Consider the following 26,485-nt stretch of genomic DNA (forward strand, 5'->3'; position numbering starts at 1 on the left):
AATATTTTATATCTCATAAATAATACTCCTTGGTTGCAATTACGGATGAAGTATATCTATATGACTATATCTATGTATGATTTTAAAATTTACAGATCAAGTTCGTGTTTACTTTTATGCCGACATAGTTTGCTTGTCAATTGCATAACAATTATGTGAAATAGGATGATCAATTTAGGTTAATTTGTGTCTGTAGATATATTGTACGTGTTAAATTGAGGTTTTCTTCGGTAGCATTAGGCCAGGTCAAATTTGTATCGTGTTATCATATTGTGTCAATAAGTTTTCGTTAACATTGCATCACCTAAGGAGGGGTATGTTTTGTCAATTTATTCAATATTCTGCTCATATGTATGGACAATTTTAAGTATTAATAAATTCAAGTGATAATTAATAGAAGCAGGCAAAACCTTACCCTTTGGAAATGAAGTTAAACTTTTATGTCTTGGTACATTTAACATCTATATCTAGAGTAATGTATTAAAAAGCGTTTCTAAGAATATTCACGTGTCACATAAACCCCCTTACTATGTTTCGTCACCCGTTCAACTATTCATTACGCCACATGGCTCTCCCTTCCAATTGTTTTTTATTGCATGTCATGCACTTATAATAATAATAAAAAAAAAATTATCTCCACAAGATTTAAACATGCCTCTAATTCTAGAACTAAGTGTTTTACCGCTAAGCTATGTGATTTTTTATGTAATCTTATTAATACAAAATATTAATATGCAACAAATTATAATATGAACAATAAATTTATTCCAAGAAAATTATACTTACTCTATTACACGGTGTGGACAGCCACACAGAAGAAGCACCGTTTAGTTTAACAATAAATCATGTTTTTAAGGAGTAATTTTTTCTCAATAAGAGAGTGTTCTATTCCCCTGATTTTCAATTGTCTGAAATTAAATGAACTTATTTTAGTTGTAATTTGAATTTTGATAACTCTTATCAGAACATATTTTTCTTGAATTGAACTTATTTTTCTTAAAATGGACTTATCAAAACTTAACTGAAATTATTACCTCTAAAATAAGTGAAAATAAGGTGAACAGAATAGACCTAAATCTCCTAAATCTTGTATGAGTATATTTTTTAGAAACCTCATATAATTTATCTTGGTTAGACATGGTCCACACAAATAGATTTTTCAAACTAGATTTCTATACAAATTACAAAAATATCAGATGTTTCCAGGAATTCCACCTATCTTCTAGTTTATATTTTGCCAATATTCCTCTATAAACATAGAGATTTTTCGAGTTAATTATGACGAGGTGCATCATAATCTCCAATTTAATACCATAACTGCCGACAAATCATTGGCATTCTTTGTTTTCCATGAAGTTTACTAGAAATGAGTTACACATACATTGCCAATTTTCTTATGAATTTACGATCACTACAATACATAAAAAAAAAATATCATATTGTATAATATTATGGAAAATTTGCAAATTGCAGCCATTTAAAATTCGTATTTTGCAAATTGCAGCCATTTAAAAAATTGCAAATTGCAGCCCAAAAGTTCATATAAATTGTAATTGCAGCCTGATTCAACTTTTTCATCGGTTTACAAGTTGAAAAATCTTCGATTAAGGTTTTAGGGGCCATTTTAGCTCTTATGGGTCCGAATTGAGCTCGGAATTAGCAAAAAAATAACTCAAGTATCTCGTTTTGCGTAACAAAAGTGTATCGATTTGTGGGAAACTGTAAATATGAGACACTTACGTTATTTTTTTGCTAATTCCAAGCTCAATTCGGGTCCCTAAGAGCTAAAATGACCCCTAAAACCTTAACCGAAAATTTTTCAACATGTAAACCAATGAAAAAATTGAATCGGGCTGCAATTTACAATTTATACGAACTTTTAGGCTGCAATTTGCAAAAAAAAATTTATATGGCTGCAATTTGCAAAATACGAATTTTAAATGGCTGCAATTTCCAAATTTTCCTAATATTATATGTAACGTTATTTCAATTTTATTTACCAGCAATATATTGGTAGGTCGTATAGTATGTTTGTAAATCTTAAAAGGGGCCCATTATTATTTGTCTCACATTTGGGCTGCTTAATACAACTCAGCTCTTGGCACAAATCATGTGACCCAAAAGGGGAGAAAAATATATGAAGGGAAAAAGTGATTCTCCATTTCCCCTATTAAAGAGGGAAAGGGACTCCCACTACAATTTTGGCAACCTTCTCTTTATGTTGTAAAGTTAATCTTTTTATCAACACATAATAATATAAATTTAATTTAAAGTCAAGCTTATTGAAATTATGTCCTTTTGACTCTTTGATTGTGCTCGTATACTTTCACTCAAGCAAGTGTTGATTATTTTTATTACTTTTTAAAAATAAAAAATATAAAAAATAAAAAAAATAAAGTGAAGGAGAAAGACCTTGATTGAACCTCAATCCTTACGATCTTTTAGGTCTGATATTTACAGGTCAAATACTTTGAGAATGAAGGGAGAAGGGTAAGAGATCCCCACCCTCAAAGTTTCTCGAGTGGGGATTAAACCTCCAACCTTAAGGTTTAAAGGTACAATCTTTTCCATTAGACCAAACTTACCTTAGGGCTTGTTCTCTTTAACTTAATTTTAGTTTGGTTTAGTTTAGTTCAGTACATTTTCTAGTTTCCTTCTCTCATAAAATATTCAGTTCAGTTTCAATCAGTTCAGTTCAGTTTAGCTCAATTCAGTAAATCAGAACAGACCTTTAGTAGAGTGATAGATTTTATATTTGAATGAGTTTTGTACTGCGTATTCGGTTGTGTTAGGATATATGATGTTAGTACGATACACATGTATTCGCATATTATGTTTTCCAAACTTAGGTATATGAAGAAGATATTACATGTTGGATCAATTGATGTCAACCTCTTTAGTAAATTTTTTTTTTTCTTTTTTGAAGTTTAGAATATTTCTAACTTAATAAACAGAACAGACCCTTAGTAGAGTGATAGAGTTTATATTTGAATGAGTTTTTTACTACGTATTCCGTTGTGTTAGGATATATGATGTTAGTATGATACACATGTATTCGCATATTATGTTTTCCAAACTTAGGCATATGAAGAAGATATTAATGTTGGATCAATCAATGTCAACCTCTTTAGTAAATTTTTTTTTCTTTTTTCTTTTTTGAAGTTTAGAATATTTCTAACTTAATAAACATGTCAAGTTAAAAAGATATGATCAGTTAGAAAAACTTCATTGATATTTATGGGACTTTGAAGTTAGAAAACCGAAGATTCAAAACACTTTGTCTATGTTGCTATCAAATTCCTACCTTACTCCCATTAATTATAGAGAAGTAAAGTGTTTTAAGAACATTGGAATAGCAATACCCATAAATACAACTATTAGACTAAACTAGATTGTTGAATAAGAAAAGCAATTTCTCTTTTACATACTCTATTGCCTAATATACGTCTCTTATTACATTGGTGCTCCTTACCAAAATACTAGTCTAAAATTTTGAATTTGTACAAAATAATTAATACAGATTATACACTTCAATTTTTGAGCAACATCCACTCATTAATCTTAATAAAATATGTTAATGCTATGACAAATAAAACATGCATAAAATTCTACAAAAATAAATAAAATACAACATTTGTTGGTGCCTAACGATGACAAAAAATTCAACATTGCATACCAACCTTATGTATAATAGAAATAGTCCAAACCTTCTAACGGGAGAATTGGAAAAACGGCAAAAAAATCTTGAAGAAATTAAGCAAGAAAACAATAGAAAAGACATAAGAAGAAGAAGAATGAAAAGGACAAAGAATAAATAGTACTTAGAAATTACTTTGGCATAAAATTTTAAAGTTAGAAAAAAAGTGGTAAAAAATCAGTGATTAATGAGTGAAAAAGTAACGGACAAAATGAATATATGTAAGGGGGCCTAACGGACTTATCGATAGAGACGTACGTGGCCGTAGTAGCAATTAGGCAGGATAGTCTTTGATAAAATCATAGGCAAAATGTAAAGAAGAATTGATGCAATGATTCAAAATCTAGTGAGTTTCTCTCACATTTGACCCCACTGTACTATGTATGACCTTCTTCAAGGGTAAAACTAGGGCTAGAATCATAATTATTCGATACGATGTAAATAAGCGGGTCTTGGTCGAGAATTCTAGACTCAAGTTAATTTGTTGAGATGACAGGGTAAAGCTAATTAACTTGTGTGGTTATAATTGTGTATTGTTGTTATTTAAACTATTACTCAATTAGTGTGCAAAATCGATACACGTACACATAATTCGATATAAGATTTTTATGTTATGTGCATACTCTATAAAATAAAGTGACTAAGAGAAATGAAGGGCCGAATTCACTTGTTAAAACAAATAAACAGATATAGACATTATATTATACGGATTATCTCTTTACTTGACTTCTACCAAAAGATAAATTGTATTTAGGGTCTGTTCTAATAGACTGAAATCAGCTAAACTGAACTAAACTGAGCTGAACTGAACTGAAATGAATATTTTATAAGAGAAGGAAATTAGAAGTTAAATTGAACTGAAAATAAACGTATGAGAACAGACCCTTACTTGATTTTATTGGTAAAACCATTTTTACTACGAAGTACAAGATGACTAAGAGAAATGTAGGGCCGAATTCACTTGTTAAAACAAATAAACAGATATAGACATTATATTATACGGATGATCTCTTTACTTGACTTCTACCAAAAGATAAATTGTATTTAAGGTCTGTTCTAATAGACTGAAATCAGGTGAACTGAACTAAACTGAGCTGAGCTGAACTGAAATGAAATGAAATGAATATTTTATAAGAGAAGAAAATTAAAAGTTAAACTAAACTGAAAATAACGTATGAGAACAGGCCCTTACTTGATTTTATTGGTAAAACCATTTTTACTACGAAGTACAAGTTAAACAAATTAATCCTTTGTTGTATGTAGGGGTGAAAGTAAATTGGATAAAAACCGAAAACCGAACCAAACCAAACCGAATAAGCAATTCGGTTCGGTTTTTTTCGGTTTGGATCGGTTTGAAAAAATGAAAACCGAAATATATCGGTTTGGATTCGGGTTTGGGATTCGAAAAACCGAAAACTGAAAACCGAACCGAAGTTTATTAAGCCCACTAATCCCAACCCATTTTCCTACATATGTATATCCAAAATCCTAAACTGTTCCCCTCTTTTCCCATTTCCCTTTCACTTTCTCTCGGCACCTTCCTCACCAAATCCCTAGATTTCCCCACTTTTCTCCCTCACCACCTCACTCCGTCCGTCCACCACCACTCTAGAAGTCCACTTAAGGTATCTCACCACCAGTTCTTGTTTCGGTGTTTGTGCTCTCAACGTATCTCAAAGTTGTTCGCTGGCCGCTCGTGTTTCATTGTTTGTTTTCCCTCATATCACCACCACTTCACCGCCGACCACCACCACGTCTCCTCACCACCACCTCTCTGGTCAGTCACTCAAAGGAAATGATATTAGTAAAGAGGTGCAGAAGCAGAAGATTTTATTTTTCTATTTAATTTTTTTATAACTCAAAGGAAATTATATTAGGAAATGAATAGATCTGAGGTTTTGAGCCAAATTATTGAAGGAATGCATGAAGCAGAAGATCTGATTTATTTATTTAATTTCTTTTTTAATCGGTGGACAAATTCATAATGGTTGATTGTATGTAATTAATTCTCAGTTTAGTTTGTGTAATTTTATGTTTGTAATTATAAAGATTGCTTAGTTTTCTTATACTTCAATTAGCATCTAGTAAAAAATTCGGTTTATGGATCGGTTTCGGTTTGCTAATCAGAAATTCGGTTCGGTTTGGTTTGGACCGAATTAAAATTCGGTGTGGATTTGGATTGAAAAATGTAAAACCGAATTATTTCGGTTTGGTTTCGATTTGGGCCATAATCCAAACTGAACACCGAACTTTCACCCCTAGTTGTATGTTGTCTTTTTCCAGCTTATTGTATTGTCCCTAATCAAATTTTAAGCCTATTATTAGTAACAATTTTTTTTAAAGCTAATTCCAAAGAATACGTCATAGTATGATATTTTTACAAAAATTGTGACTCCTATTAATTTGCTCAAGACAAAGGAAAAAAAGTTGTTGAGACTTATTAATTACACTTACACCTCTTTAGTTAGTTTATTGCTGGAATTGATGATACGTCAATAAACTAATTGCCCTCGTGAAACAACTTTGCAACACACAATTACTCATATGTGAAAAGACCATTTTGCCCCTTACTTTCGCTCCACAACCTACGTTGCTAAGACTTCAGAGGTGGCAAACGAGTCCATTGACACTTTCTGTATGAACAATTAGCATCAGTTAATACCTTAGGTTTCAAATCACTTTCTAATATTTTCAATGCATTTTCCCCGTCTAATTCAAATTTAATCAACTAAATCACATTCCTTTTCGAGTTAAATCAATTTAAATTAGCTCACTCATTATTTAGAGTAAGTTTAAACTAAACAATTTTAAATAGAGGCGTCAAATATTGACCTAACTCGATTAGATTTTATATAATATGAAAGGAACGTGCAATTAATCTAAAATTAGACATATGTAGTATATAATAAACAAAATGATTTAACATGACTCAACTTAACATAAAACCGACCCAAAGACAGTTTGATACAACTAATCTCAAATATGAAAACAATATGAATAATCCAGATCGAGTCGGAATTATCAAATCTATACCCTCGTCCTCACCCACAAGCCAATGTGAGAGTTTCTTCAAGGGCTGTACTTGACAAATTGACATAAATAGCGCGTTTTATTATTATTATTTTTTAACCCCAACCCCTTTCTATATAATATAGAATACACCTTATTATATATGTCCACCTAATCTGGCTTGCCATTATCATTATTCATATATTCATATTTTACATCTCACTCTCCCTCTCCCTCTCCTTATCACACTCTAACGGCTTCCCCTGCTTTATATACTACGGCTACTTCACCCCCTTCTTAAAAAATCCACATTATTCTCTCTCTCTTTAATTCTCCCTTCTTTCAGACATTTCATCAAACACCTTCCGTGCAACTCAGCTAATCAACCTTGCCGACCTCCATTAACCTTACATCAATGGCGGAACGCCATGGAAGAGAAGCAGAGACTTCCCAGAACGACACTGCAACTACAGCTACTGCTACTGCTACTCCTTCAACTTCATCTTCTCAATCCCTTTCTGGGTTAACTCAATCCTCTCCCCAAATCAACAACAAACGAAAGAGAGAAAACAGCAAAGACCTAGTTTACAGAGGAGTGAGAAAACGAGCTTGGGGCAAATGGGTATCCGAAATTCGAGAACCCAGAAAAAAATCACGAATATGGCTTGGTACATTCAACACACCAGAAATGGCGGCGCGTGCTCACGACGTTGCCGCACTTTGCATCAAAGGTAAATCCGCAATTCTCAACTTCCCTGAACTCGCTAACTCACTCCCTCGACCTGCGTCGAATTCGCCGCGTGATGTTCAAGCTGCTGCCGCTTTAGCCGCTGCGACGGCGATGGAGTCGCACGCGCCGTCTCCTGCGGTGTCTTCGTCTTCTTCGGAGGTTAATGGGCCTATTGGGCCTGAAGAGGAACTGAGTCAGATTGTCGAGTTACCGAGTTTGGAAGATGTGGGTGATGACTCGGCCGAGTCGAAGGCCGAGTTAGTGTTGGTTGACTCGGTTGAAGAGTGGGCTTACTCGCCTGGTTGGACGGTCGAGATGGGTTTATGTGGGTACTTGTTTGAATCAACGGCTGACATTTCATTGGCTGATTATTATGGGGTAGGATATACAAATGTTGATTATTACTAAAAATTTATTAAAAAATATAAAAATTACTTTTGTAAACATTTTATTTTATGTTTGGGAGAGTGGAAAATTTCTTCCTGTTAATATTAAAAATTTTAGATTTTTCTATATTTTTTTTAGTTTGTATAAATATACTAGTAGGATGGATAAATGTGTGATGATGAAATTTTTTTTGTGTGAAATTTCAATGAGTGTAGATGAAATTAGAGATTTTTTTTTTCTACTCTTATTATGTCATGAAAGTTTTTTACCTAAATTTAGGTGTAAAATTATCAAAACTTGTGTTTATAAAAGTTGAGTTTGGCAAAACTTGTTTGCTTATACCATTCACATGTTTTATCATACTCCAATACTCTACTTAAAGGCTTAAAGCACGTAAGTTTGTCAATGCAATCGTTAAGTATATTAATCATAATTATAAAAAAAAATAATACATAAAACATGATTAGAGATATTGACAACTTTTAAAGATCGAGGGAGTATATAATTACGTCTTTGTAATTGTCCGCATTATATCATTTTAATCAAACTTAAAGACACACTTTCCCCCAAAAATAGTGCATATAGGAGAGGAAATCGTTTTGAAATAGTAAGCTGTCACAAATAGACAAGCATAGCTAGTAAGGAGAAACAACCTTACCTTGTGGATGTTATCCACATTCTTGAGTTAAATGGAATGGAAAACAACAACATACTCCCTCACCCTAAGATACTGTTGACTTTGTAATGTTGATATAAAAATAATAATTAAGTAGGCTTTCAAAATTTGCATGACATGATATGTTATTATAAAATTATCGAATTTGGCTTAAAGTTTCATAATTCGATAAATTAATTGAGTTAAATGACACGTTTAATTTAAACTTGAGTTAAAATAATGATCAAACTTGACACGAAAAATGGCCAAAATAAAAGGCAACCCCATCAAACTAGCAACGATTATGGCGGAAAACAACAACATGCCTATTATTTGCATGACACGAAATCTTATTACAAAATTATTGAATTTGGCTTAGAAGTTCCATAACTGGATAAATTAATTGAGTTATATTTCACATTTAATTTAAACTTGAGCTAAAATAATGATCAACTTGACACGCTTCAACCCATTAATCAAAATGGCCAAAATAAAAGGCGATCATGTCAAACTAACAACGAGTATGGCAGAAAACAACAACATGCCTATTATTTCATACTTGAATAATAATCCTTTATTTCTAATTTAATTTCAACCTTAAGTATTTTATATCCGGTAATGATATGATCATAAGCTAATTATTGCTATTTTGGATTCAAAAACACCATGAGGAAGAAGCTAGTGGTCAAGTTTGTTACTACAACCTTGACATTATCCAACTTAACTTAATCCACTTTCAAATCCAAAAAAAAAATAATACGAAGTAAAAAATAAATAAAAAATTAAGACTATTGCTGAAAACAATTTCTTACTAAGGTTGTTAGATCGGCACATTCATCAAACCATGCCATACTCCATAGTTTGATTTGCATCATGAGATAACATAATATATACTTAGCTAGCAAGTGAATTAACAAGTAACAACCATGTGCGTCCCTCACTAATTTTATTTCCCTTTCAACTAATATACATTGAAAAATAAAAGTCAAAGTTAATACTTTGCTAAAATGTTTTATTTTACCCTATTATAAGAAATTATTCAAAAATAAATCGACTCAATCTGACATTTAAACAAGTATATTACAGAGTATATGATATCGATAAGAATAACATTTCTTTAACCCCTAGTTTATCCTAAAACGGTCGTTCAATTTCACTAATACTAGTAATAATAATACTAAAATTGTAGCCGTTAGTTAGTGATGTTAACACTCAAACATGAGATATTGTGAAATGTAAATAGAAAAAAATGATTTTGAGGCAAAAAAGAAAGTTAGGGGGAGTTAGCTTTTGGGAGACAGCAAAGCATTTAAGAGGATGTGACAAGGACTTTTACTCGGTTTAGTAATAGTGTTATCTAATTGTCTTTATTTGGGTGGTAAATTTTATCTTTTTACGGCTTCACTTTACTTATCCATTTTGGAATTTAATGCTGCCATGCCAAAACTACTTTATATTTAAGGAGTTTTCTGGTATAGCAGATGAACATGCCAGATTGCCAGACAGAGAGGGAGGTTAACAGTAGTGCCAGTAGTAGTATTTGACCAAACAGTATATAGATACTAGATATTCTACTGAAATTATTCTCCCCTTCAAAACAAAAAAGAATTTTCATTGGGTGCCATTGAGGTTTATCAAAATTAACAAGGTAGTTTTTGTAAAATTTGAAGTTCACTGGCCATACTTGCTGATTGTGGTAGAGCTTGAATTTTTACTCCCTCCGGTTTTTTTTTTAAGTGTGTGGGATTTTGGTACCATTCATTAAATATATATTTTGACTAATGTTTGTGAAAAATATATTCTCTTTGTTCCAAAGTACTCGTAACGGTTTGATTTTTTGCACTATTCACACGTTTCACCTTGATCATCTTTTTTAGCTATTATATGAAACTCAATGTAATCATATAAGATGTTGAGCTTATGTTAATGTGTAGTTTCTTAATATAATCTTCTTTATAAATTATGGAGTACTTCCTCCGTTGTTTTATAGTTGCAATAGTTTGGCTTTTACACTATTCATGTGTTTCACTTTGACTAGTTTTGACGATTTTTGTAAAAAAAAAAACAATAGTCATGTGGGATCTTGTTAGGTTTGTCTCGATCTATACAATTATAATATCTAAAGTTTATAATTTTTACATATTGGTAATTAAAGATATTAACGATTGAAAATATACATCGCCAAGTGTGAAAAGAGAAGTGTTGCAACTATTAAAAAAAAAAAAAAAAAAAGAGGAAGTACATAAATACGAAGTATATAATAAAAGACGTAGACGGTGAAACATGCGCATCATCAAGCGTGACTAGTCAAAATGTTGCAAGTAAACTAGAACAGAGGGAGTGTTGAAATAGCTGGCACAGGAAGTAGAGAGGGGGAGGTAAGAGAATCCCTTTACTCCCAATCATTTTGTACTTGGTGGGACTCGAACTTGAGACCTCAAAGTCACAAGGTGAGTTCCTCACCAACTCCACTAAGCAAATCTTAGAGCCTATTCTCTTACAATTATTTTCAGTTCAGTTCATCAGTTCAATTCAGTTCAGCTCCTAATTTCCTTCTCTCATAAAATACTCAGTTCAATTCAACTCTAATAAGTTTAGTTCAGTCAGCTCTAATAAGTTTAGTTTAGTCAATGAGAATAGACCCTAGTAACAAAATCCCTAGTAACAAGATTCTACTTGATCATGTGTTTCTAATATTTCTTACATTTAATGAAACATTTTAAATCTGACAAAGAATATGAAATAAAAGGAGAAAGTAATTACATTTTTAAAAAAAATTTATTTATTTATTTAGCATGAGCTTAAGCAGAACAAACAAACCTACAATAAAATAATTACATTATATTTTGAACGTTAGTTAATATTGTGTAATATGTTTAAAGTCAATTAAAGGATAAAGTAATTACATTTTGTTTATGAATGTGGAGTATACATAATGATAATCATCAATACATAACATGAGTAATGTATACTCATACTATGCACAAATCTTAGGGCCTGATCAATTCACCTTATCTTCACTTATTTTAAGTCTAATAAATTATGTTAAGGGTTCTTATTTTCACTTATTTCAGGTTTAATAATTTTAAATAAGTTAAAATAAAATAAGTTTTGGAAAAATAAATTCTGATAAGGTTTACCAGAGTTCAAATTACAACTTAAATATATTTTTATAAGTTCAGATAAGTTAAGTTCAAATAAGTAGAAATTAGGTGAATTGAACACTACACCCTTAAATCCTAAATATACCCAACTTTAAAGTACAATTAAAGTAATTTTTAATAAGTTTATACAATTAAATAAAAATCTTGATGAATAAAACACACCATATATATTGAATTTGTAAAAAAAAAAAAAAAAAAAAAAAAAAAAAAAAAAAAAAAAAAAAAAGAGAAATTATAGGATAGAAGGTTCATATATATACGGATTATTAATTATCTTCTTTAAATGCATGCCAGCTTTATAATTATATGCTTCAAGTCGTGTAACAATATAATAATGACATATGTAAGATATATGACGTTCTATAAGTCATAATCACAAGAACGGTAGATGAGGGTATATAGGATTTGTAATAATGCTCTTTGAGATTTATGTGGTTCTCTTAAACATAAATATCTATTAAGGGTCCAACGAATTGTCCTCTCAACATGGTTCTTGTCTAGTGTGGACTCTCGATCACTGTTGTTAGAGCTAATTAATGCTTTGGGTTGACAAAACTATGTTATTAAATGACGTTGTAATAATAAGTTTCCTATGTAAAAGAATTATATACGGTCGTAACTAGGTTTGGATAAATAATCATCTTGACGAATAAGGTGAGATACTATACAGTTAAACGTACATTGTTAAATCATCTATTCCGTATATCCATTACTTAATGTGACGTGAGTAAGAAATAAACATTAGTCATGCAAGAGAACATCAAATCAGCATAATTCCAATTATGAAATTATCAAAATAGACTTTTTACCAATGTATAATCTTTCATTAACTATAAGAAAGTACAAATTAAAGTCATAGAGTACTCCTAGCCTCCTAAGTACTTGCGTTGTAAAGAAACATTACTTGTGCTTATATGTAAAACACACACCTAACCTAAATTATTAAAATATAAAATCTTATATATAATCCAAATTAAGGTTTTGATTAAGGCGACAATGACTTTAAACTTTTAAGAGAAGGCAACAAAATTTTCCCTAGTAACATTGTTTTCTGCATGGATGTATATATATGTTGTGATTAAGGATATATTGTCCCTAGCATGGCATAATCAATTTAGTTTGGTGGTGTGTTATGTTCATAGATCATGTTGAAAATGACTAGAAGCTCATGTGTTAAATTCTCTACCCAATCTTGATTGAACAGGTGTAATTTTTGAAACATAGTTACTATGTATATGACGTGGCTTGTTTAGCACCATACTCTATGCTTTACACTATTTCAGTCCCATAATACTTGACACAATTACCATTTTCGTCAGTTTCAAAATACTTGACATGTTACCAAATATGGAATGAAAACCACTAATTTTTTAAAAAGAAAATTTATTTATTTTTTTCTATATTCTCTTTGGAACCACAAACCTCAAAACCCAATTAAGGACCTGTTCGTTTCAGCTTAATTTCAGCTTAGTCTAGTTTCAATTAGTTCAATATAGTTTAGTTCCTAATTTCCTTCTTTCGTAAACAATTTAATTCAGTTCAGTTCAGTAAATCAAAACAAACCCTAAATCTTACGTTTTCTCTCTTCTCACTACCTCCACCTCCCCACCTTTTATAATCTTACAATATAAAAATACAAAAGAGAATCCTTTATACAAGTATAATATTATTTTAAATGGACACACTTGTAATTTTCTTAAATTACGTGTCTACCCAAACGTCCCAAATATAATGGGACGGAGGGGGTATACGCCTTGTCTAAAATTAATTATCACGTTGTTCAGATTAATCGCAACGAACGGAACATTATCATTTTAAGTAATTTTTTTTTCTCTACCTTTTTTCTAAAGGTGGATTCCACACCTTTTTTTTTTTTCTCTTAATTTTTCCATATAATTTTTTAAAAGCCGCTAAAATAATTTGTTATAATTAAAATTAAACGAAAAGAGTACTCGGTAGCTTCTTTACACGAGGGGTCATAAGGAAGAAAAATGTGATTTCTAATGTACTTTTGTTGTTTCTTGTCAAAGAAAATAAATAAATACTTGTAAAAAGTTTCTTAAATAGGGTTAAGGCGGCCCCCACCTGAAATAATTACAATTGTTAGCCAAAAATGACATGTAAGATGAAAATGACCATTTGTTTTGTATGAAATAGTCTTGTACGGACATGAATCAACCAGAAGCACACACACTTCATTACACAAGAACAGCTAAATTTTTAGACGTAGTATTCAAATACTTCGTAAAAATTGTCTTGGTGTTTCAAATTTTGTCATTTATTAATTTAAGAATGAGATGGTTGGGCTTGTTTTCATTCATGCCCTTTTAGGCATTTTGTTTACTTTGGATTTTAGAGTTTACTTTTCCTTCCACTATTTCACTAGGAGACATGCATGTGTTAACCCCATCTAGCTACAAGTCCGTTTGTAATTAGGGTTAGTTTATTTTATATAAAAACGTGTGAATTAGAAAATTAATTTCGGGTTGATTGTATGGACACGGAGTTAAAAGTTTAGTTTTGCTAACATTTTAGACACGTCACTTTAAAAATGATAATTACTACAATGATACATGAATAACATGATCCATATGTTCAATTGTAGAAATTAAGGGTAAGGTATGTCACTTAATTTTCACTAATATAATTATCACACATGACCAGATTGAATAATGGACAATATCTGAGCTAAGTCAAATTATGACACTCGAAATAGTATCAACATCATACGAAATAACGAAATATCCAAGCTTCTATTATGTTTAGTGGAAGACTTGTACCCTGTTTTGGAATGACGTACGCCCTATATATTTACTTTGTAGAGTATTTGAGATTTTGAGTTATATATTACTGATTATGAAATATTATTTAAATTAAAATAAAATACTTGTATAAAGACTTGAACCCAAGACTTTTAACTCAAATTCAATGCGCTATCACTATGGCAAAGCTAATTTGATGTTATTTATTGCATTAAAATTGTATTTAACTTATAAATTTACATCTTTTACTTAATAAAATTTTAAAAAATAAAATAATGACGGGGCCGATGCCACCCAGGCCCCTTCATAGCTCTGCCATTGGTTAAACCTTAATAACCATTTCCCCACTACAACGTTAACACTCACAAATTTTCAACTCTAATTTCATAAGAGCATCTCTAATAGTAAGCTACAATACCTTGTAGCTTATCTTGTCACATTAAATACTGAATCTAGTACTTTATATATTTTATAGCTACAAAGTGTTTTAATGGTTAGTGGTAATATATTGTAGCTTGGAAGAAAAATAAATAAATAAATAAAGTAGGAAAGCAGGTGTTATTTAAGTGGGTGATATTATTTTTGAAAAATCAAACATGTTTGAGTAGAGTTGCTTAATCAAGCTACATCAACTTTTTCACTCTAATGGTAAACTACATGTTTGTAATTTTAATTAATTTGCATTTAAGCCTTATCTTAACTCTATAACACTTATACCTTGATACTTTACCTTATTATATTATAATTGTGGTATTACTTTTTTGATTCTTTATTGGTGTAGTTAAAGGGAGTTGTAAAAGTATTATGTATGTTTCTTCCCAAAAAAAAAAAGGAAAAAAAAAAAAGAAATGATGTATATATTATAGACGAATTTCAATTCAATATCTTGAGTATTAGCCTCCAAAATTTTAGCCAACTAAGCTAGTTGATACCTACACTTTTTTGATATTCTAAGTTTCTAACATACTCCTATGCTTCTTTTTGACCTACAATACTTTGATGACATATGCACTATTTACATACTCTAACATGCTTTGATGATTTATAGACTTAAAATTAGGCAAAACTATAATCATATATTGTGATATCTTGTTAGATTTATTTGCCTTAATCTTTTTTCCATAATATCAAAATTTTATTTCTTGTACTTATTAATAATTTAAAACATTAAAGATTGAAATAACGTATTGACATGTTTGAAGAAATAAAAGAAAGTTTAAAGGAACCAAGAAAGACATACATAACCTTTAATTGACATAAACGCTTCTAAGATTATGCCATTTCACTTAAACTCTTGTTTCAAATAAACTCGAAGTTTCTGAGTGAATAACGTTCCAATTATCCAATATGAAATCTATTTAATATAACACTCATTTACTTAATCAAATTAATGAGAACCATCATCCATCAATAATTATTACTTTCATCAAACTTCTAGTTTCATGCTAGGAATATCCATGACATTTCCGTTATTCCTTACGTTGCTTATGATCTCATCATGACATGTTCATTATATATAATATGTACATCTCAACACATTAATTTAATTAGACAACTATCATATATTTGTTCGTAATCATCAAAACCTTTTATATCGATCAACATAAATCATGTACGACGAGCAAAATCAATAAACAAAATTATAACTCCACGCGACAATCATTAGAACAAACAAAACATGTAATGTGCCATAGAAAATTAGAAATACATGTTTGTTTTGGCTTCGAATGTATAGTAAAGACATTGGTTAGAATTTAAAACAGTTTACCACCACTTTATTTAGTACGGCATGATTCCTAAATAGTATAATTCCAATACAATAATGCCATTTAGAAGTCACCTCCATATTTGTACATATTTGAATACATAATGATTAGCTAATTTAACTACATATGATCAACTTATACGAGGCATATTATAATTGGGCAGTTAATAAGATAGAAGATTTAGGATATTGTTAATTGTTATGTTATCAAATCATGCTTTAATTATTACCGCTAAATATGATGATGATTAATTTGCATATTAAACTATTACTTAAACTTCTTGTCTAATTGTTACTCGAGGTCAATCAAAGAAAAGAATTAGTGTTATGATGAAAGATTGTTAGTAAAATACTACTACTAATGGCCAATGAATGTTTAGAAAAAGCCAAAAACATGCTTGGTCAAGATAACAACTACGGCTGCTTCCAAAAAAAAAAAAAAAAAAAAAAAAAAAAAAAAAAAAAAACAACTATGGCTTCTCATACCAAATAACTTATTCAATCTTCGTTTGGATCAATTGATAATGGAGTTGTTCTACTGTGATCATATAGTCCTTGGATTCGAGATTTAAAAATATACGACATTTATTTGGAGAACTTTTCCTTTGATTTGATTTAACTCCGCAATAAAGTTAGGCTCGTCTCAAGGCCGGCTGGCCCAACCGGCCTGGTGAGTTCTGTCACATATGGTGTCATAGGTTTTATCTTATATGGCTTGGGAGCGGATCCAAGGAGATGTATCATTGTATCTTGCCCCTTGTCCCTTGTCTACCTTTGGGGACAAAATCACAAAAAGAATAGTAACTCATTCATTGCTTATTCCTATTTCCTAATTTGAAAATACATGTACTTTGTAATGTTTATCGGATTTTAAGATTAGGATATTAGGTTCATCTTATGTATCAAGCTAGTTTACATGTTTCATTTTCAAATTTCAAAAGTTTGTATTTCATATGATGTGTGTTAATTTTGAAAATTGATCACAAAAATGGAGAATCCTATTATTTGTTTACAAAATTTGAAATTGTCGGGGACAACAAAATAAACAAGATAGATTGGTTTTTAATCATTATCATTACACTCAAAATTGGGATTAGTTAGCTACTCACACAATATCTTCCTAAATCAGAGATTTCATTCCGGCCACTATCCATTTCAAAGCATCTCAACAATATACGAAACACCAACAAGAGACACCACCTCGATCAAAATTTCCTGTCATAATGCCACTTGGATAATGTTTACCTCATTCCTGATTTTCATGAATTCTCGTTCAGATTTATGCTGATCTGCAACATGGATGGTCAAGGATCCGTAATGGTAGAAGGTTGTTTTGCTGCTGGAACACAGAGCTTAATACCCAAAACCTGTAACAGAAATATGGTTTAGAAAGAAATTAAAATATGTGTTAAGATAAGTGTAAATAATGTATGAAAGTAGCTAGCATTACAGGGGGAAAAAAAAAAGACAGACATACCAGAGTTGTCCATTGGGTTTTCCATAGGAGCGAGTTCTGGCTCTGGGATCTCAGTAACAACGGCATCTGATGTTAGGAACGTCTTTGCTACAGATGCAGCATGTTCCAAGCAACACCTTACCACCTGCAAATTGCAACTCATTAATGCAGAGAAAGAAACCCTCTTCAACTCAATTACCCTTCACTATTTGATCTTGAAACAAGCATGATAGTCATGTACAGTAGATGCATTATCCTAAGCTTAAGGATATAATACAAAGTAAACAAAATATAAAAATCAAACCTTAGTGGGATCTATGATTCCAACAGCCATCAGATCCTCGTATTGTCCGGTTGAAGCATTGTATCCAAATCTCAGGTTGTCATTAGAGAGCACCTGAGAATATAAAATGCATCGATCAATAATACGTAGTAGAAAAGTTTGCAAATTCACATTGTTATTATGATGTATACAAAAGCTTAAAAATGCCTTATCTTGACCTTTTCTATTACTACTGCTCCATTAACTCCTGCATTCTTGGCAATCAGATCCAGTGGATAACTAAGCGCTCTTTTGACAATATCTGCTCCAAGCTGAAAATATGTATAAATTCTAAAATATCAGTTCATCTAGTTTGTGGGGGGGGGGGGGGGGGGGAGAAATTGACATCACTATGATCAATAAGGGCGGATTTGACAAAGAGAACCTTTTGCTCGTCATTTTCAAGTCTCTCTTTGATGGCATCTACTTTAGCCGCTAGGCGCAGCAACGTGCACCCACCACCTACAACTATACCTTCCTCTACTGCTGCCTAAAATATTACAAGTTTGAGTCAGTTTTATCCCTTGGTAAACTATAGGAGAGTGAGTCATAAAATCACAGAGGATACCTTTGTTGCACAAAGAGCATCCTCCACCCTCAACTTCCTTTCTTTAAGCTCTGTCTCAGTTCGTGCTCCAACCTGTTGGACAGTCAATAAAGAAGGAAAACATATGAAAAATATTTAGGGAAAAAAATTTGGTAGCATGTCTTAAATCCATGAAGAGTCACCTGGATGACAGCAACACCACTGGAAAGTTTTGCAATTCTTTCATTTAGTTTGTCTTTCTCATAAGCAGTCTCTTCATCCTGAAAACCAATGTTATCTACATCAGGCTCAATATTCTACAATTTAACAGCCAAACAAGTGAAGATATTAGAGGATTAACACTTGTACCTCAACTTGCTTCTTAATTTGGGAAATTCTCCTAGCAACGGCTTCTTGCGTGGTTCCATCCCCAACAATGGTAGCTGTCTCCTTGGTGAGCACAATTTTCGCTGCATGTCCCAACACCTCTTTGCCAGCTTGGTCTAGTGACAAACCAACCTCATCTCTGATCACAGTTGCTGTTGATAATTCAGTTAGCACCCATAAAGTTGAGGGACTTGATGTCAATGATAACATTCTGACATTCAAACTACTAACCTCCTGTAAGGATAGCAATATCATCAAGATATTGGTGTCTACGATCTCCAAAACCTGGTGCTCTCATTGCAGCAATCTTAAGTGATCCTCTGAGTTTGTTTACAACTAGTGTAGCAAGAGGTTCTTGCTCTATATCTTCCGCCATAACCAAAATTGCATAGTTGTTTTTAATTGCATCTTCCAGGACATTAACAAGCTCTCTTGCATTTGTAATCTTCTTGTCAACCAAGAGCAACTACATAGCCAACAAGACATTAATCATCCTATGAGGTACAAAACGTTAGACACAAATTTGTACTTAAATTCAGGATGTATACCTTGCAGTTTTCGTACTGAACAATCATTTTCTCAGTATCAGTAACAAAGTATGGTGAGAAATAGCCACGGTCAAATTGCATTCCTTCAACGACATATAAGCTGTCCGAAGCACTTGTTCCTTCTTCGAGAGTTACTATACCCTTGCGCCCAACTTTGCTCAGAGCATCGGCAACCATATTGCCTATTTGATAGTTATTTCCTGCACTAACAGCAGCAACATCTGCAAGCTCGTTGTCTTCAACCTGCAAGTCATATGCAAAAAATAAAATAAAAACCATGTTTAGCTGTGAAGCATTATTGACAACTATTACAGCAGCAAGAAACAGCTTACCTCTTTGGACATCAACTTCAGCTCAGATATCAAACCTTTTGCAGTATTCTCAATCCCCTTGGCTATTTGTATAGGATTTGCCCCAGCCAATACAATCTGGAAATACATAATCACGTATTGGTCAAGCATGTTATTCAACGCCAAATAACATTATACTTTCAGAGGTGAACATTAATTATGTGTAATTTCCTCACACCTTTACACCTTCGGCAATCAAACCTTGTGCTAGTACTACAGATGTAGTGGTCCCATCACCTGCTAAATCATTAGTTTTAGACGCCGCTTCTCTCACTAGCCTTGCACCAATGTTTTCGACAGGATCTTCAAGCTCAATCTGCAAAACAGCTTATGATGTCAACAAAAATAGAGTACATAAACTTCAAAAGAACATCATCTTCAAGTCTCCAACATGAACATATTCCTATTAACATTAAGGAGTTCTAAACAGCAAAGCTGAGTACTTCCTTTCACATTTGAAGAATAAAAATTGGCAATCATCACTAAAGGAGCCTGTTTTTTCATATACGAAGTGGTTCATACCTCCTTGGCCACAGTAACACCGTCATTAACAATTTTAGGAGAGCCATACTTGCTCTCCAAAACTACATTCCTTCCTTTGGGACCGAGAGTGACACCAACAACATCTGCAAGCTTATTCACACCCGCCTAAAGTTTCAAATCAGAGCAGCAATGTTAGACATTAAACCCAATACACAACTGCCATCATACTACCAGTAATTCGGAAAACACTACAAATACTAACCTGTAGTTTCCTAATAGCGGCCCCATTCTTATTGAAATGCAATTCTTTTACTGCCGCGTTTATCTTTAAGGAATGCCTTTTACTAGGTACTGCATAACTTCGACTACCTTTAGGAAAACTCCATGATATGCAATCCAACGAAGATAGTTTATGTGACGGGTTAATACTTTTCTTGTCAATTTGGCTTCCAACAGATGTCAAAGACCCGATAGCAGACATGGTAACAAAACTTGATGCCATTTTATACAGAGTCCTGATTACAGAAATGCAACATTTCAGATCATCATCACATACATAGAACCAATTGGCAGCAGTAATTTGCCAATTTGTAAAACAAACTCCAAAAACCAGTGATCAAGAAAAAATAGTCATGGGGTCAATTAAAATCAGGTGTAATCATAATATCAACTAGCCCTAGTTGGTTAAAGTCTGAGGGCCGGTATTGGTACCATGGTACGGGTAAGGGTAACCATTGGCCATAATTACCGAGGCCTAAGATCGAATCCCGTTTACATCACTGTCCTTAGTTGCAGCTTTTGTACTAAAACAAAGGATAATTAAGACAATTTGAAGCAAATTCAAGTACAATTCAGTGGATATACTGTATGTCTAGATATTAACTAACAATGGTTTTCATTAATTTTAATAAAAAAACCAACCAAAATCCAACAACATGTTCTAATTAAGCAACAAATAACCAAATTATCTAGGAAATTAAGCATAAAAAAAAACCCACTTAGTTGAGCAATGAAGAAGATACAAGAATATGCATTGTTAGAAATTAATAGTAATGGCAAGTATTAACAGCATGATAAAGAAGTAAATTTGGATGAAATAGTTGAGAATTGAGGAAGATGGAAAGAACTTACCCAATGAAAATGGAGAGGAAGTAGGATGTTGTGACTGAAAACTGGGTTTGTGGAGAATAATAAAAGGTAGTTATGGTTCATGGATAACGTTTAACACATCGAGTGTGGAACGTTCTAGTAGATGTTGGTGTTTCTTGCTTTGTGAGTTGCGACTTGGGTTCTAGGGTATGGACTATGGTTCAATAGTGTCCATGCCCGAACATTCGGTTCACATAGTTGGTCTGGATTGACTGGATACATACCCATGCTATACGAGCATCATACAATACGGGATATTTTGGTTATTTTCAGTAAAATTTTAACTTTAAATGGTACTCGTATATTTGGCGTACCATTTTAAAAATAGTACTCTGTAATATTAATCATTCACAAATTCTGTATAAAGGCGAGTGTATGTTAAACGAGTTAAAGTTATGTTATAAATACTTGAAGTTACCCTTTATATTGCAAAAATTACTCCGTATTATTTATATATTAATAAATTTTATCTTCCAAAAAACTTTTAATGTATTGGGGAAGGGGTTTTAGGGAGGGGGGAATTGAAGGTGTTTTTGGGAAGGGGAAAGGCGGCAACTACAACTTGCGGATCGGGGTGGCGCCACCAACACGGGCTTTAAGGGCAGAATGCGCCAACCGGGGGGGTGACGTCGTGACGGTGGTGGGGGCGGGGTGGGGCAGGGGGTGGCTGTGCCGGGGTTTGGTTGTTGGGTTTTTTTATTTTAAATTTTGAATAATTAAGCAAATAATCATTTTTTTAAAAAAAGTTTATAATTAAAAAAAAAACCAAACAGAAGGCTCCGCGTAGTCAACTGTCGTTAGTTATTAAGGGCATTTGGTGACATTTTTGTTAAATTCAACTGTTGGAAAATTATTAAAAGTTTCATGGATATATGATGAATAAGCGAATTACTCAGGAGTATTTGGTGAAAAAACTATTTTTTTTTTTGTTTTTGTTTTTGTTTTTTTTAATTCAAATGAGGTCAAAGCCAAGAAGAGAAACAAACAGAAAAACAACAAACATAACCAAAAAAATAAAAAAACACAACAAAAATAAAACTAATTAGGAGGTACTAGCTTAATTAGGCGACTAGGCATGGGAAAGCCACTCCCTTAGCATCCTCCTCTAAAATACTACTAAGACCTAGTGGAATAAAACTAAAAATGTCAAGATCAGTGTCATGTGTCATGAGAGACTCTGCGGTTGGTCAACTAATTCATCGCGCGATTTTCTTCTCGAATTATATGAGCTAGTTTGACCTCCCAACACTCGTCGTTGAGCATCTAAAAACATTGATTTATTTATGCACACTTTCACTAGTGTGAAGGTATCCTTTTAACATGATTTACACACAAACAAGATCACTTAGGGCATGTTCTCTTACGTTGAAATTCAGTTCAGTTCAGTTCAATTCAGTTCAATTCAGCTCCTAATTTCCTTCTCTTATAAAATATTCATTTCAATTCAGTTCAGTTCAGCTGAGTTCAATCAATGAGAACAGGCCCTTAGTTAAACCTTTAATTGCTTAATTTGCATATTTTTTTGGCAGCTCTAGTCCACGAGTTAAGGCTAGGATTTCGGCTCTAAAAGATGTGCAATGTCCAAAATTAGCTGAGAATCCAGAGATTAAATTCTCTTCATGGTCACGGATGAGTGCACCTCCACCTGTTGGTCTCGAACTCCCTTTTGTCGTGCGCGTCACAATTAAGTATATACCATCCATAGGGGGGGTGCCACGAAGTGTAACGGTGCTATTTAGTGATAATGGTAGCTGCTTGATCCTTATCATGGTGGTTTAAGCTTCAAAAGCCTCATCAACTCGATCTAATGCGTAAGAACGCTCACAAATCCATTGATACTCATCAATGCAATTTGATAGATATTATATTTACGATAATATTTGTCGCAGATTAGGATAATTTTGTATATATTTATTATACTTCGTATCCTTATCATTATAGGATTACGATTCTTGTAAACCTCTATATATATTAATCAATGGTACACACTCCAATCTGAGGAGTTTTCGCGAAATCTAACATGGTATCACAGCTTAGGTTTTAGATCTCAAGTTTTTTTTTTCCAATTTTATTGGTTTTTTTTTTGGGTTTTATTTGGGACCTTGCCTACATCACTCTTCCGCACTTCCTTCTTTATTATTTCCCTGATTTCGGTTTCCCATCTTTATTGCCTTTTGCTATTTATTCTCTTTTCTTGGTTCTCTGCTACGGTGAAGTCTCATGGCCAAGGAAGATGAAAACTCTGCTCCACCACCTCCGCCACCAAAGACGCCGAAATTTCACCCTGCATCGGCGGTAAACAACATTAAAAATGCAATTCCTCTAGTTCTTGATTATGAGAAGGTAAAATACTCAAATTAGGTTGAGCTTTTTGAGAACCATGCTTGCGCTTACAATGTGTTAGATCACATTGACTCCACCGTTCCCCGTCCTACCGATATCTCGAGCTCTTTGTGGGAACGTCTTGATGCAATTGTCAAGCAATGGATATACGGTACTATCTCCACCGACCTTCTTGAGACAATCTTGTCACGAAAATCAACTGCTCAACAAATTTGGGATCGCATTAAAGAAATTTTCCAAGATAACAAAATACTAGAGCTGTTTATCTTGAAAATCAATTTAATTTGCTGCACCTTAGCAATTTTCCCAATATCACCGCATATTGTCAACAGCTAAAGAGCATATCTGATCAATTAGCTAACATTGACCAACCCGTCTCGGAGCAAAAGATGGTAATCCGTCTAGTGTCTGGTCTCACTAATACCGACTTCGATACGGTGGCAACGATGATACAACAAACCGATCCCTTGCCCTCTTTCAACAATGCCAGGTCTCGACTTCTTCTCGAAGAGTCTCGTCGAGCCAATGATCAAGGCCAATCGCAACAATCATCCTTTATTGCTGCCCAAGATTCGACCTCTTCTCCACAACCACCTACCAATGGTGGTCGCGACACCGTTGGCCGTGGTTCAGGCGGTGCTCGTGGGGACGCTCAGGTGGCAGGGTCGGTGGGAAAGGACGTGGCAGAGGTCGAGGAAACAACTCGACGAAGCAAGCTAACACGTCCCAGCAGCAACACAAAGGCTACACCCAACAGCCAAATCAATCTCAGTGGGCCAACCCACCTCAATATGGGCAACTGTATACTCCTACTGAATTGGGCTCTGCTTATTCGTCCATGACTCTTGCAAACCAAGACAACGGATGGTATATGGACTCCGGTGCTACCTCACACATGACTCATAATTCAGGTACTCTCATGCCCCTGTTTAATTTGAGCACTAATAATACTATTTTAGTTGGTAATGGTCACCGCATTCCAATAACAGGTTGTGGTCACACTACTCTCCCTAACAATAAATTAGAACTCCGTGATGTTTTATTAGCCCCTCAAATCATTAAAAACTTAATTTCAGTTCGTAAATTTACCTCTGATAATCTAGTTTCAATTGAATTTGACCCTTATGATTTTTCTGTGAAGGACCTTCGAACGGGGAGGATAATAACGAGATGTAATAGTTCGGGAGACCTTTACCCTGTCACCACTACCACCTCACCATCCTCGTGTCTTGCATCAACACTCATGGTCACTTCTCCAACTACTTGGCATAGTCGCTTGGGACACCCCGGTGCTAGTTCTTTAAGTTTTCTTAGGAGCAATAATTACATTAATTGTAATAAGGAGCATAACTTCGATTTATGCACTTCTTGTCAATTAGGAAAACATGTTAGACAACCCTTTTATGATTCTACTAGTCATACTATATGTGCTTTTGATATTATACATGCCGATTTGTTCACTTCTCCTATTCGGAGTATTAATGGTCATAAATATTATTTAGTTTTAATTGATGATTTTACTCATTTTGTTTGGACTATTCCCATTGCTTACAAATCTCAAGTCTTTCCCCTACTCATGTGTTGTTTCGAAAACAACCCACCTATGACCATCTAAGAGTGTTTGGTTGTCTTTGTTTCCCTAATCTCTCTTCTACCGATCCACACAAATTAGCTCCTCGTACCACTCCATGTGTGTTTTTGGGGTACTGAAGAACGTCATGATGAAATGTCATGATGATATTACTGAAGAACGTCTTTATCAGAATATTTTTGCTTCTCACTTTGGGCAATTAGCAATCATTTTTCTGTGGACTTCCGGAAATCTGTTTCATGTAGCTTGGCAAGGAAATTTTGAGTCATGGGTACAGGACCCTTTACACGTAAGACCTATTGCTCATGCAATTTGGGATCCTCATTTTGGTCAACCGGCAGTGGAAGCTTTTACTCGGGGGGGCGCTCTTGGCCCAGTGAATATCGCTTATTCTGGTGTTTATCAGTGGTGGTATACAATTGGTTTACGCACTAATCAAGATCTTTATACTGGAGCTCTTTTTCTATTATTTCTTTCTGTTCTATCTTTACTAGGGGGTTGGTTACACCTACAACCAAAATGGAAACCGAGCGTTTCGTGGTTCAAAAATGCCGAATCCCGTCTCAACCATCACTTGTCGGGACTCTTCGGCGTAAGTTCCTTGGCTTGGACAGGACATTTAGTTCATGTCGCTATTCCTGCAGCCAGGGGAGAGTCCGTTCGATGGAATAATTTCTTAAACGTATTACCACATCCTCAAGGATTAGGGCCCCTTTTTACAGGTCAGTGGAATCTTTATGCTCAAAACCCCGATTCAAGCAGTCATTTATTTGGTACCTCCCAAGGAGCGGGAACTGCCATTCTAACCCTTCTTGGGGGATTTCATCCACAAACGCAAAGTTTATGGTTAACTGATATTGCTCATCATCATTTAGCTATTGCATTTATTTTTCTTGTTGCCGGTCATATGTATAGAACAAACTTTGGGATTGGGCACAGTATGAAAGATCTTTTAGAAGCACATATTCCTCCAGGGGGGCGATTGGGACGCGGGCATAAGGGTCTTTATGACACAATCAACAATTCGATTCATTTTCAATTAGGACTTGCTCTAGCCTCTTTAGGGGTTATAACTTCCTTGGTCGCCCAACACATGTACTCTTTACCTGCTTATGCGTTCATAGCACAAGACTTTACTACTCAAGCTGCCTTATATACGCA

General features: G+C 33.5%; 2 protein-coding genes across 2 annotated transcripts; one reads left to right on the plus strand and one right to left on the minus strand.

Annotated features, from left to right (window-relative positions):
• The first annotated feature begins 6,678 nt into the window (after positions 1 to 6,678).
• LOC110715541 (ethylene-responsive transcription factor TINY-like) lies at positions 6,679 to 8,383 on the plus strand. The gene has a single exon (XM_021894126.1). The coding sequence runs from the start codon at positions 7,122 to 7,124 to the stop codon at positions 7,842 to 7,844; it is 723 nt and encodes a 240-aa protein (XP_021749818.1). The 5' UTR covers positions 6,679 to 7,121; the 3' UTR covers positions 7,845 to 8,383.
• Positions 8,384 to 17,145: 8,762 nt separating this feature from the next.
• On the minus strand, positions 17,146 to 21,485 carry LOC110715360 (ruBisCO large subunit-binding protein subunit beta, chloroplastic-like). The gene is made up of 15 exons (XM_021893924.1): positions 21,373 to 21,485; positions 20,504 to 20,756; positions 20,281 to 20,406; positions 19,937 to 20,074; positions 19,741 to 19,836; positions 19,409 to 19,651; positions 19,092 to 19,326; positions 18,843 to 19,012; positions 18,677 to 18,754; positions 18,516 to 18,587; positions 18,333 to 18,437; positions 18,127 to 18,219; positions 17,930 to 18,022; positions 17,647 to 17,770; positions 17,146 to 17,536 (listed from the first exon to the last, which is right to left on the minus strand). The coding sequence occupies exons 2-15, from the start codon at positions 20,741 to 20,743 to the stop codon at positions 17,523 to 17,525; spliced, it is 1,827 nt and encodes a 608-aa protein (XP_021749616.1). The 5' UTR covers positions 20,744 to 20,756; positions 21,373 to 21,485; the 3' UTR covers positions 17,146 to 17,522.
• Positions 21,486 to 26,485: the final 5,000 nt, after the last annotated feature.

Source organism: Chenopodium quinoa, unplaced genomic scaffold, assembly GCF_001683475.1.
Source record: "Chenopodium quinoa cultivar QQ74 unplaced genomic scaffold, ASM168347v1, whole genome shotgun sequence".
Classification (NCBI taxonomy): domain Eukaryota; kingdom Viridiplantae; phylum Streptophyta; class Magnoliopsida; order Caryophyllales; family Amaranthaceae; genus Chenopodium; species Chenopodium quinoa.